The sequence below is a fragment of the Plectropomus leopardus genome, chromosome 8 (assembly GCF_008729295.1).
Source record: "Plectropomus leopardus isolate mb chromosome 8, YSFRI_Pleo_2.0, whole genome shotgun sequence".
NCBI classification, from domain to species: domain Eukaryota; kingdom Metazoa; phylum Chordata; class Actinopteri; order Perciformes; family Serranidae; genus Plectropomus; species Plectropomus leopardus.
In genome coordinates, this window is record NC_056470.1 from 4,620,353 (window position 1) to 4,637,234 (window position 16,882).

Consider the following 16,882-nt stretch of genomic DNA (forward strand, 5'->3'; position numbering starts at 1 on the left):
GAGTAGTACATCCATTAATTATTGGCAGGAAGTTGAGTCAACCTGAAACACTTTTCAGGTTTTTGGCTATAAGCCATTATGTAGCATTTGGGCCACAAGAATGAAAAGTGTGTTAACAGGATCTTCAGGCTTATGTGTTTACAGTAATATAGAACTATTTCAGCTATCTCATATAAAATCTAACCTTATGAGCAGATGATCTGAGTAACTCGACTTAGAGAAATTTCTGTGTGCGTGTTAGCTCTGCTGGTGGGACTCATGACTCACCCAGTGTGACCTCGGCCTGCATGGGCATGGACAGAGCTGGGTGGTTGACCTCACAACTGAACAAAGCCTCGTTGTCCAGCTGTGGGTTGAGGCTCCAGGTCAGCATGGCTCTTACTTCCATGGTGCCATCACCTGCTGCCTGCTGTCGGTGCTGGAAGTAGTAGAGCGGATCACTGCTTTGGACCCAGCGAGGAAACTCCCGGCTCACCACTGTCTCGGGGATGACCTCAGTGGTTGGCTTGGTGTCCGACTCAGAGGCTTGCTCTTGGCTCTGTTCGGGGCCTTTGGGGCCATCTTGACCCAGCCGGGCTAGCTTTCCCTCTTGTTCTAACAGGGACATGGACCTCTGCAGTTTGGTGTCATCAAGGTCTTGACTGGTAAGAGCTCGGGAGCTCCAGAGTCCCGCCTGGCTCTTGCCCCAGCTCTTTTCTAGACCTGGACCCTTGCTTTGGTCTTCTACTGATGAGGAAAACTGGGAAGTTGGCACCACATCAATAAGCTCACCATCCCGCTTAAAGTACACCTGAAAGGCCGGGACAAATGCAGGTGAGCTCAACAGGAACACAGAACCTCCATTTGAAAGGGCAGTTTGCTGTGTGCTCTCAGTTTTATAAAGGGCAGGGCAAGAATTTACAGAGTCAAATGTCACAATTATGGTGAGCTGAAGGAGATGCCAAGAAATCTACAATGGTGTTCAACAGGAGTATGTAATAAACCACGTCCAATCCACAGTTTCCAGTGAGGCATAAACATTTACAATTAAACATGTATAAGTTTAAGTATGGGGTGGGGGGGTTGGTGGGTGTAGGATGGTGTGTGTGTGTGTGTGCGCGTGTATTTGCGTGTGTATGAGAGAGAAAGAGAGAAAGGGAGAGAGAAAGAGAGAGTACATTACATTTAAGACTACTTTCAATAAGACAACATTTCAAATTTAATTGTACCTAAAAAAAATAGTTGTGGGGTCCCTCATAACACTATCTAACACAAACAATTTTCTAAATATCACTTAGTCTCTTACAGTTATTAATTATGTATTATTAATTATTATTATGTATGTTAGCTATTAGTAATGTAACTACTATTGATCTAAACACAATTACCATAATAATGATTAATTGTTTATTACTTTTATCATTATTATTTGTTTATTATTATTTTAAAAATAATTAAAAAGCCAGGCTATGTTTTCAATCTGGCCACCTTTTCAACCAACAGCTGTTTCTCAGCTGATAGGCCCATTTCTACAATGCCCAATTGGTAGTTGGAATCTGTGCTGTCTGGGTGCCGTGTCTCAGCTGGAAAAGGACCATGTCTATAACAGGTAAATCTCAGCCAGATTTGGCAAAAGTAAACCAGCCAAAGCTTGCTCAAATTTGGCCAGACAGAGCCGAATCCCAGCTGAGCCAGCTGACACTCAGGCGCAACTGGGCCAAGCCTGATGTCTACCTGGGTATTTATGTGATTTTTCAGTTTCTTCTGGAGTACCTTAAAACCAAATATGCAATGTCACTTTAATATTTATATTTTTTAACACTTGATTGTATTGGAATAGCCTACAGGTTTAAATATTCCTCCTTAATCTGCATATTAACAAGAATATTTAGCTAAGAATGTAACTTCAGCAGCTAGTTTGTTTCAACAGAGATAATACAGCAGGCCTATATGCCTGTGAGCATGCATGTTAAAATGAATCATTTTGTATTGCAATTGTATTGCAATGCCAATTTTGCTTAGCGAATTTAAGGTTTCCAATCATTTGGAAATCATGGGTCCCATGAGTCCCACAAACTGACAACTGACTTTCACGTGGTAGTATGGAGTTCGCTTCCAGTGTGTATGTGCATTGTTTCACCTTTCTTTTTACACCTTGCCATGTGCCTCTTTTTCCTAAACCTAACCATCCCTTTCTTTGTTGCCTAATCTTAACCATTGTGACGGTCCACGTTGGTTGCATGTACAAACATAAGGACCATGCAGCATCATCCCACCATGCGCATTTGTTGACACCATGGTAATGGCAGCCCAAGAGTGTAAATTGCTGACAAAGAAGGTCACTAAAAGAGCGGCATCATGTGACAAGTTTGGATGAGAATGTGTTGGAGTATCGGGCTAAACCAATCAGAGGAAGAGAGTAGGCCTTTGCTATCCTGGAAAAAAAATTGGTAATTGGGAATCTCATTTGTTCTATACATAAGCAAAGGTGATGAGGCTTTGGCATTGACCTGGAATGTTTCGGGTCAGACCAGCCCATTGTTTGGGGGATAGGCCATGAACAGGTCTGGTTTCCAGTATGGATTGGGAAGTGACAGCCTGTTCTCATTCCACACTTGTCAAATAGCTCTGTTAGTACTTTTGGCAGAAGTGTGTGACTCATCTAATTTCTTTCATATAAACTGGTGTGTGGTGAGTGCTTGGGTCAGATACTCTGCAGATTATTTCACGTGTTTGAATGTGAAGTTTTTCTTCTACACCTTATAGTGTGCCTACTTGCCCCAGACCTAACCATCAATGCTGTTGCATGTGCTGTTGTTGCCTAAAAACAAAAATGTGCCAAGATATTAATGATAATGGGGGTGGGGACGTGGGTAAATGACAGCTATGTTACAGACTCCTCTGATTCAATGTTTTCCTTCAGCCGAAGTGGATTCTTACAAAAAATTATTTTTATAATAGTTACCTACTGAACCTTTCAATACATTGTGTTGATTCCACTGTTACAGTGTAGTACATGTGTCATGAACGGTCGCTGTTATAGGAAAGATGAGGACTACGTTGACTCACTTCGGCGTTTACCTGGCCATTTATTAGTGGGTAACAGCTGACGGTATACCTGCGTTATTCCTGTGTAAACACACTGATGACGTCAACGGCGCGACTACGGCAACCCGTTTGTTGCGTATCATCACATCTCCCCCTTAAAGTGGTTAACCCCACATACTTTAACCAAGATGCATATCTCACACATAAACATGAATATTGAGAACACAACAGCTTTAGCTCTAGGACGTCAGGGTAGACTACCCTCAGTCTGCAGCAACGTAGGGATTATTCTGCCCTCAACAGTTGCTGTTCCTATCAGAGTTTGCAGAACAGTCCAACAAGTCCTTAGATGGTTGCTGTATTACACCAACAGGGATGTGACCTTTAAAATTAAGATTTCACTTTCTTTTAACTAAAGAATAATCACATTGCCTCCAGAAATAACAACAAATAATATGTAATATGTAAACTCAAATTTGACCATATAATTCCTTTAGACTGTCAAATTAAACAAGAAATTATCCTGTACTCAAATTATCTCTCACACAACTGATGAACTGAACTTAGTGTGAAGTTGAGCAGGTCTGAGTCTTTTAAATGTCTCTATATCTGAGAGGAACTCTGACCTCACGACCTTTGGAAGTCACCTGCACGGTACTGCATGGAGGTGAGCTCTGTGGTGCACACGCTGCAGCTGAGTCTGACTGTCTCTGATCAGCAACCTGGTTTCTGAGGCCAGTACGGACCACAGGTATGGGGCTTTTGGGCTGCTGCACAGGAGATCCAGGTGGCAACGGCTACTGGTCTGGTGGGTCAGCAGACTGTGGAACAGCCTGCAGATGTCTCCGGTTGCAACGCAGTATGGCTCCATTGTCTGTCTCCACCATGTAAGATCGTGGCTCTCTGCACCTCCCGAGGACTCTAGCGGATGTCTTCCACCCCTTCTCTCCATCCAGTTTTACTTTGACGTCCTGCCCAGGGTTTAGAGCAGGGAGAGGCAGTGCAGAATGACGATGGTCATGGAAGAACTGGTAAGCAGACTTGGTCTGGAAGTCCTTCTGCTGGACTTGCTGTCGGTCCACAGGAGCAGATCGCAGCTTGTTCTCCAGCATAGGAAGTGTTATTCAGATTTCTCTCCCAGCCATGACCGAAGCTGGGCTCACCCCTGTCGCAGCACTAGGGGTTGCTCTGTAGCACATCAGAGCAAGATGTGGGTCAGGTTGCTTTAAGATGTGTTTTGCAGTCTGTACAGCACGCTCCACAGCGCTGTTAGCCTGAGGGTAATGGGGGCTAGATGTCGTGTGTACGAACCCATACTCCTGGCTGAAGTCTTGAAACTCTGCGGACGTAAACTGAGTGCCGTTATCGCTCACTAGTTCCAAGGGAATGCCCCACCTCACGAACATGCTCTTGAGCCGGTTAATGACTTGATGGCTCGATGTTGTAGACAGGTGAGCGATTTCAATGTCCCGAGAATAGTAGTCTGTCACGATGAGATAATCCTCCTTTCCCGATTCACACAAGTCAGCAGCAATACGCTGCCAGGGGCCCTCGGGCAGGGGTGTGGTCAGGAGGGGCTCATGTCTGTGAGCGGGTTTGTTTTCGATGCAGAATTCACACATGGATACTGTCTGTGTGATCTCAGCACCAATGTGTGTGCGACCACACAGACATCTTGGCACGTGCACGGCACTGTGTCAGTCCTTGGTGTCCCTCATGCAACAGTTTCAACACATTTGCTCTTAGTGCAGAAGGGATGGCCAGCCGGTTCTGGTATAGCACTAAGCCATCAGTCTCTGAGAGGTGTGCTCTTGCAGTGTAAAATCCATGCAGCGATAGTGACAGCATTGATTTTGGCGGCCACCCATACCTGATGAAGCGCACAATCCTCTGCAGGTCTGTGTCATGCTGTGTGGCTGTGCAAATTTCACAGAGTTTTTGTGATGAGACAGGTGCATTTGCTACGATGGACTCAACATATGCTTGCACCTCCTGATCTGTGCTCTGCTCTCATCTCTCACGTCAGCCAGCAGGCGCCGGGAGAGAGCATCGGCGATGACCAGCTGTTTCCCTGGAACGTGCTCAGCTACCACGTGAAACCTTAAGAGCCGCATCAGGAGTCTCTGGCACCTCGGAGGTGCTTTGTCCAAGTCATATGTGTTTATGAGCGGCACCAGTGGTTTGTGATCTGTTTGCAGGTGGAAGCCATCCATGCCGTGCACATAGCGTGCAAACCACTCGCATGCCCACACGCCTGCCAGACACTCTTTTTCAATTTGAGAATATCTCTTTGCGTCGGACAGCATGCAGGAGCAGAATGCCACTGGCTTTAAGCCGTCTCTGTGTTCTTGCAACAGCGCTGCTCCTAAGCCAAAGCTGCTTGCGTCGGCACTGATGACAGTCTTTCTGTTTGCGTCGTAATAAACAAGAGCTGGAGCTGACACCAGCATGGCTTTAAAAGCGGCAAATGCCTGTTCTTGCGCGTCACTCCATATCCACTCGCTGTCTCTCCTCAACAGGCAAGTGATGGGATGCAGTTTCGTGGAGAGATCGGGCAGGAACCTCCCGACGTAGTTGATGAGACCCAGGACCTGGCGAAGCTCCTCCAAGTTGGTCGGACTTGGCATGTCAGTGATAGCTTTCACTTTAGCAGGGTCTGGTTTCATGCCCTCAGCGCTGATGTGACCGAAGTACTTTATCTCTGACTTAGCAAAATAGCATTTTGCTTTATTCAGTTTCAAGCCACTGTCTTTCACGGTCCTCAGAACGGCGTTCAGACGCTTGTCGTGCTCCTCTTTATTTGCTCCAAACACGAGTATGTCGTCCATCACCACAACAACTCCCTCATGACCCTTCAGCAGTGTTGACATTTGTCTTTGGAAGATTTCTGGAGCTGACGTAATTCCAAATGGCAGCCTTCGGAAGCAGAATCTGCCAATCTGGGTTATGAATGTTGTCAGCTTTTGGCTGGTTGCGTCCAGAGCGATTTGCCAAAATCCACAGGAAGCGTCCAAGGTGGAAAACACTTTTGCTCCGGCCAGTTTTGGGGCAATATCTTCCAAGAGTTGGCAGGATGTAACGCTCACGTTTCACGGCTTTGTTTAAGCGTTTGAGATCGACGCACACCCTCACTTTGTCTCGGTTCCTCTTTTCCACTGGAACCATCAGGGCACACCAATCGGTGGGCTCCATGACCTCCTCTATTATCCCCATGGCGAGCATGCGCTTCAGTTCTGTCTCCAGTTTTGACAGAAGAGGAAATGGGATGCGTCGTGGCGCTGTTAGAATGTAGGGCTCGGCACCTGCCTTCGGTTCAATTTTCACAGGGTTACACTTTAGCAGGCCGATGTCCCCAAACACATTGGCTAACATGTTTGTGTCGACGCCATTAATGCGCTTGACCAACCCCATCCTCTTGGCAACAGTCCCTCCCAATAGGTTGTGGGCATACGGGCCCTTTATGACAGTAACCCAGTAGCGGTAGTTCTGTCCTTTAAACTGAGTTTAGGACTTGTGACTAATGGTATTTTCTTTGCTGGGACCAATCTTGGGCTCTGGTGCAGTCTGTTAAATGCAGTCTGTGACATTACAGTGATGTCAGCTACTGTGTCGATTTTAAATTCGACTATGCTGTCATTTACAGGCAGCTCCACAAGCCACTCATCGTCAGTGTCTGGCTGCTCGATTACAGCTGGCTTAGTTTCAGTCACTGCGCCAAGGAAAAACATATCCCCGTCCCCCTCTGATGTGTTGTCAGAGACCACTGCAACTTCTTTCAGCATTTTTGTTTGACAGGCTGCTTCGAAATGTCCAATTTTTGTACACTTTCGGCACCTCTTATTCTTAGCTGGGCAGGGTTGTTCTTTCCCATGTGGTCTAGCACAGCGAGAGCATGCAACAGGGTTTCTTTGCTCACCTTGCTCCTGTTTCTGCAACTGTTGTCCATCATTGTCACTCTTTTTAGCGCGAAACTGCTGCTTTCTTTGTCTCACTGCATCCACTGCACAATCCGCACGCAGGCTCACGTTCTGCTGCTTAATTTGTTCACTCTGGCGTGCTATTTGGATAGCTCTTCCGAGCAAGAGGTCGGGCTCGAGCTGCAACTTTTGAGAGACCTCGTTGTCGGATATGCCAATAACAATCCTGTCTCTGATTTGTTCATCTTTTGTCCCTTTGAACTCACAATACTGTGCCAACTCATACAGTCCTCTGACAAAAGCCTCAACAGACTCACCGGGCTTCTGTACTCTCATGTGGAAGCACGCCCTGTCATGAATAACGTTCCGTTTGGGCACGAAGTGGTCGCTGAATTTCTCCATTACCGTTTCGTAGTCGAGCTCTGGAGGACACCCGCCGGCTCCCTCCTCTTCTTCGTCTGCTCGGTCGTACACCTAAGAGTCGTAAATGGGCTCTGCCTCCTTTCCCAAAGCGTAGAGAAGCGTGTTCACCTGCACTTCACTGCTGTCTTTATTCAGCTTTGACACCACTCGGAAGCGGTCGAATCTCTGGCACCACATCGGCCATTCAGCCGGGCGGATGAAGTCAAAAGGCTCTGGCAGTCCGAACTTTGCCATTATTCACACTGTGCAGGCGTCCTGTCGGCCACTTCTGACACCATGTCATGAACGGTCGCTGTTATAGGAAAGATGAGGACTACGTTGACTCACTTTGGCGTTTATCTGGCCATTTATTAGCGGGTAACAGCTAACGGTACACCTGCGTTATTCCTGTGTAAACACACTGATGACGTCAACGGCGCGACTACGGCAACCCGTTTGTCGCGTATCATCACAACATGTAACCCTTTTTACCACCCGCTCTTGTATTAAGAAACCCACCTTATGCTTTAACATGAAATCTTCTTAACCCTTATGCAATATTTTGTGGTAAAAGAGACATCTCACATAGTAAACAACTGTCTAGGGTAATATATGATTCTTACTCACTGTACAATGTTAATTTAGAGGCTGGTGGGAATACGCTGACCTGTAACTTATATTTACCCAGCAGTTTGAATGAAAACACCACTCAATGACACAAGATATCAGGTTGTGAAAATGTATTGCACCTGAAAAAACATTCAGACCTTTGGTTTTGAAAAAGAGAAAAACTAAGAAAAATAACGGACCCGTGTAAACATGTTTTGTTTAGTCCTAATTGTTCAACCTGAGTGCACTCTTAATTTGCTGCGTTGGCACGCTTAGTTGGAGCTCATGATGGTTCTGTAATGTCTGTGGGTACCTCTGTGTGTCTGTGAAGCTAGCGGGGCCAAGCTGCAGTTGCCGATCCACTCCCCCGTTGCAGCAGCTCCCCCCGTCGGCAACATTCATCCACGACGACCAGGCAATCCTTGTCCGTGACGACCCAGCGACGCTCATCCACGACAACCCGACAATCCTCATCCGTGACAACTCCGCGATGATCCACCACGACGACCGTGCCGTTAGCTTTTCACAAGCTCCCACTGGCTAACTCTGCTGAACTTACTTCGTTTCCAATAAAACAACAAAAACACTCAACTGCGCCGGAGAAGCCGACTCGCACACTCAAGGCACAGATATAGCACAGTCCCAGAGTCTCTGCTCTACGCCATAAGCACATTTTGCCTTCCTCTCTCTCTCTCGGGTCTGCCCGGAAGTGTAAACACTCAAAGGTCATGAACTCACACACGTAATATAACGTAATAAGAATTACTTTTTTAAAGGCATTCACACCCCATGAAATTGTGTTTTTAAAACCATTCATTTAAAACATACATTTTAACATCTTAGTTTGATCAAATAGTTAGTTATGCAAATTTTAACTTCACCATGAACTGGCTTTTTCCTTTAACTCATCCCCATAAAAAAACACATAAATATGACTGATACTTATCAGAGTATTACATACAGTATTAAAATCAAAAGTAGTCTTTAGAAAGCAGACAACACAGCTGTACTTTTGCTCTACTTTAGATATGTATGTGTGTGCCTGTGACCACCAAGAATGTTGTCTGCCATCATCATAATATACCACTGTTACAATAGCCCAGTGCTGGGCAGTGTGGCCATGTTTAAATAAAGGATTTGTTGAACATGCAGTTCAGTTCAGTAGATAAAAACACAAAATGGAAAATAGAAAATGAATTAACATGGTGTTCTGTCATGTGGCAGTGCTCCTCTTCATCTCGCTGATGCATTTGTCTCATTCAGGACATGTGAAACCACTCTTTTATAGACATTAATTTTATCCCATATGCAGCTGTTTTATAATCCCTTGATAAAAATCCTTAATACATTTTCCAAAGAGTCCACAGAGGGGACAGGCTAAAGCTTCAACTGTGGCTTGATGGATGGAGGGATGGAGGGATGGATGGATGGATGGATGGAGCTTTCCTTCCAAGGAAACAAAGCTGACGCAAATTTGATTATGGAGTCATTCAAGTTGATAAAGTGAAAAGAGGCTCCATCTCACCATGGGAGCTGGCTTTGCGCCTGTAACAATGCAAACCAGAGTGAAGTTCTGGGCCTCGTAGCGGCTGAAAGGAGCAGGGCTGTCAGCTGCCACCACAGAAATAGACTTGGGAGGTACTGTAGAGAAAAATAAAAAGAAGACACGTGAGCATGGAAGTACTATTAAGAAACTGAAGAAAAATAAAGACACATTGTATGAGTTACTTATCTAATAATAAAGGTATTTATCTAGTACTAAAAAAAATCATGGTTAAATGGTGAATCAGTATGTGGGTCATGATTCAGAGCTGAGGCTGCTGTTGGAACATGTTCAGGTGGGAACATTTCAGTCAATTCAACAATACTTTCAACAGAGGTATACAATAATATGGAAAATATCCTAATTTGTTCTCTTTATTCAAGTGAGATGTTCAGATTGACCTTAGTCCTATGTCTTGGTGCAGTGCCAAACTTAGGTCGTGGTTAACCTATCTTAGCAAACAGATTGGAAGCAAGGAAACAGTTAGTCTGGTGCTGTCCAAAGACAAAGGAAATTTTCCACAGATCGTGTCACTGTGAGCATGTGAGCATTGCATGGTGGTATGTCTGTGTCATTCTGGAATTACAAAAGTAAAGTATTAAGTACATAAGTGGAAAATTCAACTATATTATAGCTGACAAGGTTCACAGACAAAACACCTGTTATATAAAGAGATGTGTAATTATATTTGTACGGTGTGTATGTCAGGCTACAGTGTCTTTGCAAAGTCTACGCCTTAGGTACGGCGTTGATTCAACACAAAAGTATAATAAACCATGCTTCAATGTGATAAGAAGACTTTAGGAAGTCTTCAAAATAGCATTTCCACATTTCTGTTTGTGTATAGGTTTAACTATCAAGACTAAGAGGAAGCTACAAAAACTGCAGACTCAGCACTGAAGAAAACACAAAGAAGAAACACAAACTGGAAAATGCAGAGTTTTTCACAGTTTTGCTGATGATACTGTTTACAAACATTAGCTGAAAATCCTTGCAAAGTATAAACTGAGTTGGTTGGGTGTCTGTTAAGGAATAAATCAGTCCAAACACTTTCTGGGTTGTCCTCATAACTTTTAGTAACTCCAATACATGTACAGTCAGCTTAGGCCACCCTTCATTTTCCCGTCCTTTTTGCTTGCTCGCCCTCACCCCTCACGCTCTCCCCTTTTCTCCTACCTCAACCTGACCAACTTACAGCTGCATGAACAGCACCAACTAGCTGTTTAAACCTGTGCTCACACCAAACTATAAATATATACCATCAAAACATATCCTACTTTCACTCTTACAGGTGAATCTTTATTGTCATGGATGCTCTGTGGATGGCAATGTAAATAGATCAAGTCCACCACATTGGTTCATACAGGAATGTTTCAACAACTATTGAATCGACTGATATCAAATTTGATGTGGTTGGTATGGGGACTTCCCTCTTCCTCTTAAAGGGGCAGGGAAAAATCATGACAAAAAGAGACATTATACATCTATCTTTTATAACCATCAAGAGGACATGCATTACACCAGCACCCTCCTTTGGGCCTTGCAGTGGGTCAAAACTCAAAGGGTTAATTGACTGATTGATAGATTGATTGATTTAAAAAAAAGAAAAAATTAAAGGGAGGGATGCTGACTCATCCCATCTGTCTCCTGCTAGGGCCTCTGGTTGTGCTGCGTTTGGAGGGGGGCCCTCTTGCTCATCCCTCTGATGTCTCTCTGAGGCCCTTTTTTTCTTTTATAAATTGTAGTCATTTTTATAGTACACGACACCACCAAAAGACAACAAAAAACAACAAAAAAAGAACAAAAACATAATGACAAAACAACACCAAGATCAAGACTCACAGCCATAGAGCAAAGATTTCACAACATAGGTTGTAAAACTAGTGTGACACACATAAAAAGAGCAGCAGCAGTCTAGTATTTATTCCATTAGTTTTCATTTTTTAAAAAAGTGAGGAAAGGTTGAATAATAGTTATTAAAAATAATAATTTAATTTTTTTTTAGATGGAATTCACACTAAATGTTAATCCACCCCTCTGAACTAAGACAGGTTGCCGATTTTTTAAGAAATATGTTTTGTTCCTCTTTAATGTAGCAGAGAGGCTTTCCACTGGTAAGACCTTGTATAGTTCTCTGTACCGCTGTTACCATTGGGGGTTTGTCTTTAATCCATTGAAATAAAATAAAATAATAATGTAGCTAGCAACAACAATTTTATTAGAACAATGTATTGTGAGAGGATAAGATCAAAACCTACTGGTGGGATTCCCAACAGAAACAATGCAGGATCCAGTTTAATTTTGATGTGTAAGATTGTACAGAGCTCTTTTTTTTAAAAACATTTTTCCAAAAACGTGTCATCATAGGGCTTTGCCATATGAAGTGAAAGTAAGTTCCCACCTCCTTCTGACATTTTTTAAACAGAGGCGATATGTTAGAGCTACATTTACAGAGAAACTGAAGGTGTATGTTGTGTCCTGTCCAGCTTTCAGATGGCTTTTTTATGGCTTGTCTGAGCTGTATTAAGATTAAAAGGGAGACATGCATTTAGGAATGACTCACAAAACTTGTTAAAGGTTCTAACAGGTAGTTAATCAATTGCTTGAAGAACTCTAAGCTAAACCCATTGGGGTGATTTTCCCCTTTGTAGGTCCCCAAAAGCCTCACATACTTTCCGTTCAGTGATTGGAGAACATAAAGTAGCTGTTGCGTCATCAGACAGAGTGGGTAGTACTATTTTGTCAACAAACCTGTTCCTAAGGGTAGAATTATATTTACACTCAAATGTCTAAAGATTCTCAGAAAAATCCTATCAGAATGTAAACAATATCTTTAGTTTCAGTGTGAGTTCAAGTGTTATACACCATCCATAAGTGAAGGTATTGTATTGGTTGCCTTTTGACTTTTATTTAAATGTGGTAGTAGTCTCCCCAGTATGTTGCCATGCTCAAAAAAAATGTGTTTTGCATAAAAAAATAGCCTTTTCTGCTCTTTGAGTGAGGAGCTGGTCAAGGGTGGAGCGAGCAGCTGAAAACACAGGTTTCTTGTGTTTTCTTAGTAGGTGAAGATTTGAATTCCATTTCTAAGTTATTTATTATATCCTCTGGGTCTAACTGTGCCTTTGAGGGTTTTTTTTCCTATTGGCGGACGTACATGAATTAGTTGCCCCCCTCATATAAGCTTTGGCTGTTTCCCATAAAATTGACATAGTAAACAAGAGTTACTAAACAAAAGAGGATTTAGGCCGCAATGTCTAAGCACAGGGTCATAAAATGGAGGGTCTAATTCTAGGATAACTGAAGAGTGATCAGAGAGGACACATGAGCTAATCCTGCCTAGCTGGGTACAATCTAAAATAGCTCTTGATACAAAACAAGTAATCAGTTATTGAAAAACTATTTTGTGGATGAGAAAATAATTTATAATCCCTTTCTTTGTGGTTTATTATCCTCCATTCAGCAATCCTAGTTCAGTAAATAAGCCCTTTGTTGCTTTTGACATTTTCAGTAGTGCCCTTAGTTTTGAGGAATTGTAGTCCATTACCATGTCTAGGCCACAGTTGAAATCAGCCCCCATGATTGTATGATTAGTGGATGAAATACCTCACAGAAGTATAGAGTAAAATGCCCTGTCAAATGCATTTGGGGCAAAGATAGATCCTATTAAGACATAGTCCCCAAAAAGGAGACCTGCTATTAGGATATATCTTCCATTTTTATCTGAAATATATTTATCAATGCTGAAGTTACTCTTTTAATGAATCGATATTGCTACTTCCCTACTCCTAGAGTTATGTGATGATTAAAAGACCTATCCAACCCATTCCCTCTTATGTTTTAAATGTACGGTATCAGTGAGAAGCTATTCCAGTGTTATCTGTCTTTAATTCTGATAGAATATTTTGCCCTTTAACTGCGCTGTTGATGCCCTTAATATTAAATGCAACAAATTTGACTCTTGGTTTAACACTTACTTTATCCAATTGTCAGTACATTTAGCTTTGCTTTGTGAGCTTGCAGTAAGAATATGTGCAAAACTGTAGATGAAAGAGGTTCTGTCTGAAGAAAAAAATGAAATGAATACCTCTATGCATAAATCAAGACACTTATCTAAAACTAAACTTCCAACCAGTGAGATGTAGTATGTGCTGTTTGTAATACAAAACCAGTGCACTTTTGATAAACACTCTGTTTACCATTGGATTACACTGTGGAAGCATGTGCTGGCTTTGTCTCGAAGTTTTCCCGCTATCAAAAATTACCCCCTACACAGCTCATCCTGTCACTGAAGATATAAACAGAAAAAAATAACCTCATATTAGTACAAGGCAGTTGTAATATGCAATATGAAATAATTAACTATACTACTTAAACTATGTTTACACGAGGCAACTGACCAGCATAAGGAATATCAGTTATTTATATAACCATTACTGGTAAACTTAACCCACTTCTAAACAGATATATATATATATATATATATATGTGTGTGTGTGTGTGTGTGTGTGTGTGCCATATAGTTCACATCTTTTTTAGCCTTTCCAAAAATAGCCTTATTAACAGTCTGGCAAACCCCGGAACATGAATAAATGGTAAATGGACAGTACTTGTATGGCACTTTTCTAGTCTTATTAACCACTCAAAGCGCTTTCACACTACATTGTCCCATTTACCCATTCACACACACATTGATTACAGGGTGCCACCTGCTAATCAACAATCATTCACAAGTACTAACACTCCGATGACGAAGCATTGAGAGCAATTTGGGGTTCATTATCTCGCCCAAGGATACTGCGACATGTTGCCCGGATCAAACAGCTGACCTTCCAATTAGATGACGACCTGCTCTAGCTCTGAGCAACAGCTGCCCCAATAAGGTACTGGCAGTCAGTTCGCCAAGTAACATGCATAATTAATAACCAAAACACAGAATACATGGCTACATCATTAAATGCCAGTATGCATTACGTTATACTGACAGCAAGGGCTGTTAAGGTAGAAGGTAGAGTTAAGATAGACTTGAAATTAGTCCCTAAATTCTGCTACATCTTTTTGGCATTGAAGTGGGAATAGAGAAGTCTCACAGCCTGGGGAAAGAAGCTGAACCGTAGTCTGGTGGTTAAGCAGCAGATACTTCTGTATGTTTTACCAGATGGCAGCAGGGCTTGCAGGCTGTGGCTAGGGTGGCTGCTGTCTTTCAGTATCTTTTGGGCTCTGTGCAGACACCTCACTTCACCAAGGTCACTGATGCTCTGTAGATGGGAATCAGTGATGTTCTGAGCAGTTTTAATCACCCACTGTAGTGCATTCCTGACCTGGGCCGTGCATGAACCGTGTCAGTTTGTGATGTTTCCAGTCAGTACGCTTCCTATTGCTCCTGTGAAGAAGTTAACCAGGATCTTGCTCCAGAATTTAGCCTTCTTAAGTTTCCATAGGAAGTAGAGCATTTTCTGTGCTTTTTAACCTGGGTGGAGATGTGTGATGACCAAGATAGGTTCTAAGTGATAATAATTCCTAAGAACCTATAGCTGTTCACCTGCTCCACCTTAACTCCACTGATGTAGACAAGGGTTTGTGTCTTTGCCTCCTTCTTTCTAAAATCAACAATCAGCTCATTGGTTTTACTGATGTTGTTCTCTGTGCACCACTCTCCAAGGCTGTTGATTTCCCCCTGGTATGAACTCTCATCGTTGTTTATAATACATCTGCATACTTCACAATAGAGTTCTCCTGATGTCTGGGAGTTCAGTCATGGGTGTACAGTGTGAACAGGAGGGGGCTGAGGGGCTCCAGTGTTGAGCACGGATGTACTGCCAATCCTAACTCTCTGGGGTCTTCATGTGAGGAAGTCCAGTATCCAGTTTCAGAGTGTTGTACTGAAGTCCAGGTTAAGTTTTCCGATCAGCTTCATGGGAGATATTGTGTTGAATGCTGAGCTGAAGTCAACAAACAGCATCCTGATATAGCTGTTCTTATTCTCCAGGTGAGTGGAGACTGAATGAAGAGCAGTGGATATGGTGTCCTCTGTGGACCTGTTAGTTCTGAAAGCATACTGGTGAAGGGGCAGGGATGTTCTCTTTGATGTGCTGGAGAACCAGTTTCTCAAAGCACTTCAACACACATGAGGCGTTACATTGTAGTGTTTTACTTTATAAAGCCCGTATTTATTCGGGGACTGCAGAAATGTCTGCTTTTTCTGCTGTGGGGAACCTGTGCTCCACTCTGCTCCGATCCGATTTGGTAACTCATCTGGAATCAGATGTTCTTAGTGATGAGCTGTTTGCACATTTAAGGTGTTTTTTCCTGAAAGCTGCAGAGAGATCTTGTTGGATGAAAACAAACTGTCCCTCAAATTTTGCAGGATTGGCCATATTTTTCATTGATGTTGACATTGTATGTGTGTGTATGTATGTGAATGTGTGTATGTGTGGGTGTTCCCCTCTCACCCTATCCATTTTGGGCAGATTCCCCTTCAAGCCTGGTTCCTGTACCAGAGACCTGGAGCTTGAGGGTCCTGCACAGTATCTTACCTGTTCCTAGGACTGCACTGCTCTGACCTGAGATCTCAGATGTTGGGTCTAGACTCTGCTGGAGCCACTGTCCCAATTTGGGGGTTATCTGAGTGATCACCACTGGTACCATTGCTGCCTGCATCGACCATACCTTCTCTAATTCCTCTTTCAGCCCTTGGTATTTCTCCAGCTTCTTATGTTCCTTCTACCTGATGATCGCTCGGGATTGCTTTATCTATCACTTTTGCCTTCTACTGCTGTTCATGGACCACTACAATGTCTGGTTGGCTAGTCATAACCAGTTTGGAATCCTTGGAAAAGCACAGCAAAGATTGAACTGGAACCCCCAGCAACCCAAAGAACTCTTGGCAAGTAACATCCAGGCATAGCATTAGGACATAATTACAGACTAAACAAGACTGTTTACTTTTTCTTTGTCTTGTGTTTATCGTATATTGACTTAATGCTATTGAATGAGTTTTGTTGTAATCTGTTTGTAATTAGGTTATCGGATAGTTTGGGGATTTAGTTACCATGGCACTTTCTATACACATTAGATCACATACATGCACTCAGAAATTCGCTCTCAGCAGAAGTGTAACAGGGTTATTGTGTATTATTGAAGTTCGTCAAAATTCATATTTATGTTCATTCAGGGTTCCTTTAATTCTCTGTAAAGTTGTCTTGCTGTTTTATTTCTTTGAAAATACATTATAGCAGAAAGATATCTCTCACATCTCTGTCTATGCAAAGCTCCTTTTGTTTTCAGACAACAGGGCCCTCCGGTGGCAGAGGTGGTAATATTAGAGATCTGAGACAATAGAGACATTCTCCACTAAGGTATGTTCTGAAAACAGCTCTGTGATTTC

General features: G+C 42.9%; 1 protein-coding gene across 1 annotated transcript in view; it reads right to left on the reverse strand.

Annotated features, from left to right (window-relative positions):
- The window catches only part of LOC121947533 (immunoglobulin superfamily member 21-like), a 45,077-nt gene that overhangs the window by 16,089 nt on the left and 12,106 nt on the right, over positions 1–16,882 (reverse strand). The window contains exons 7-8 of the mRNA XM_042492616.1: positions 9,481–9,596; positions 268–790 (exon numbers count right to left, since the gene is read on the reverse strand). Coding sequence (XP_042348550.1) covers positions 268–790; positions 9,481–9,596 — 639 coding nt within the window. The remainder of the gene's footprint in view (positions 1–267; positions 791–9,480; positions 9,597–16,882) is intronic.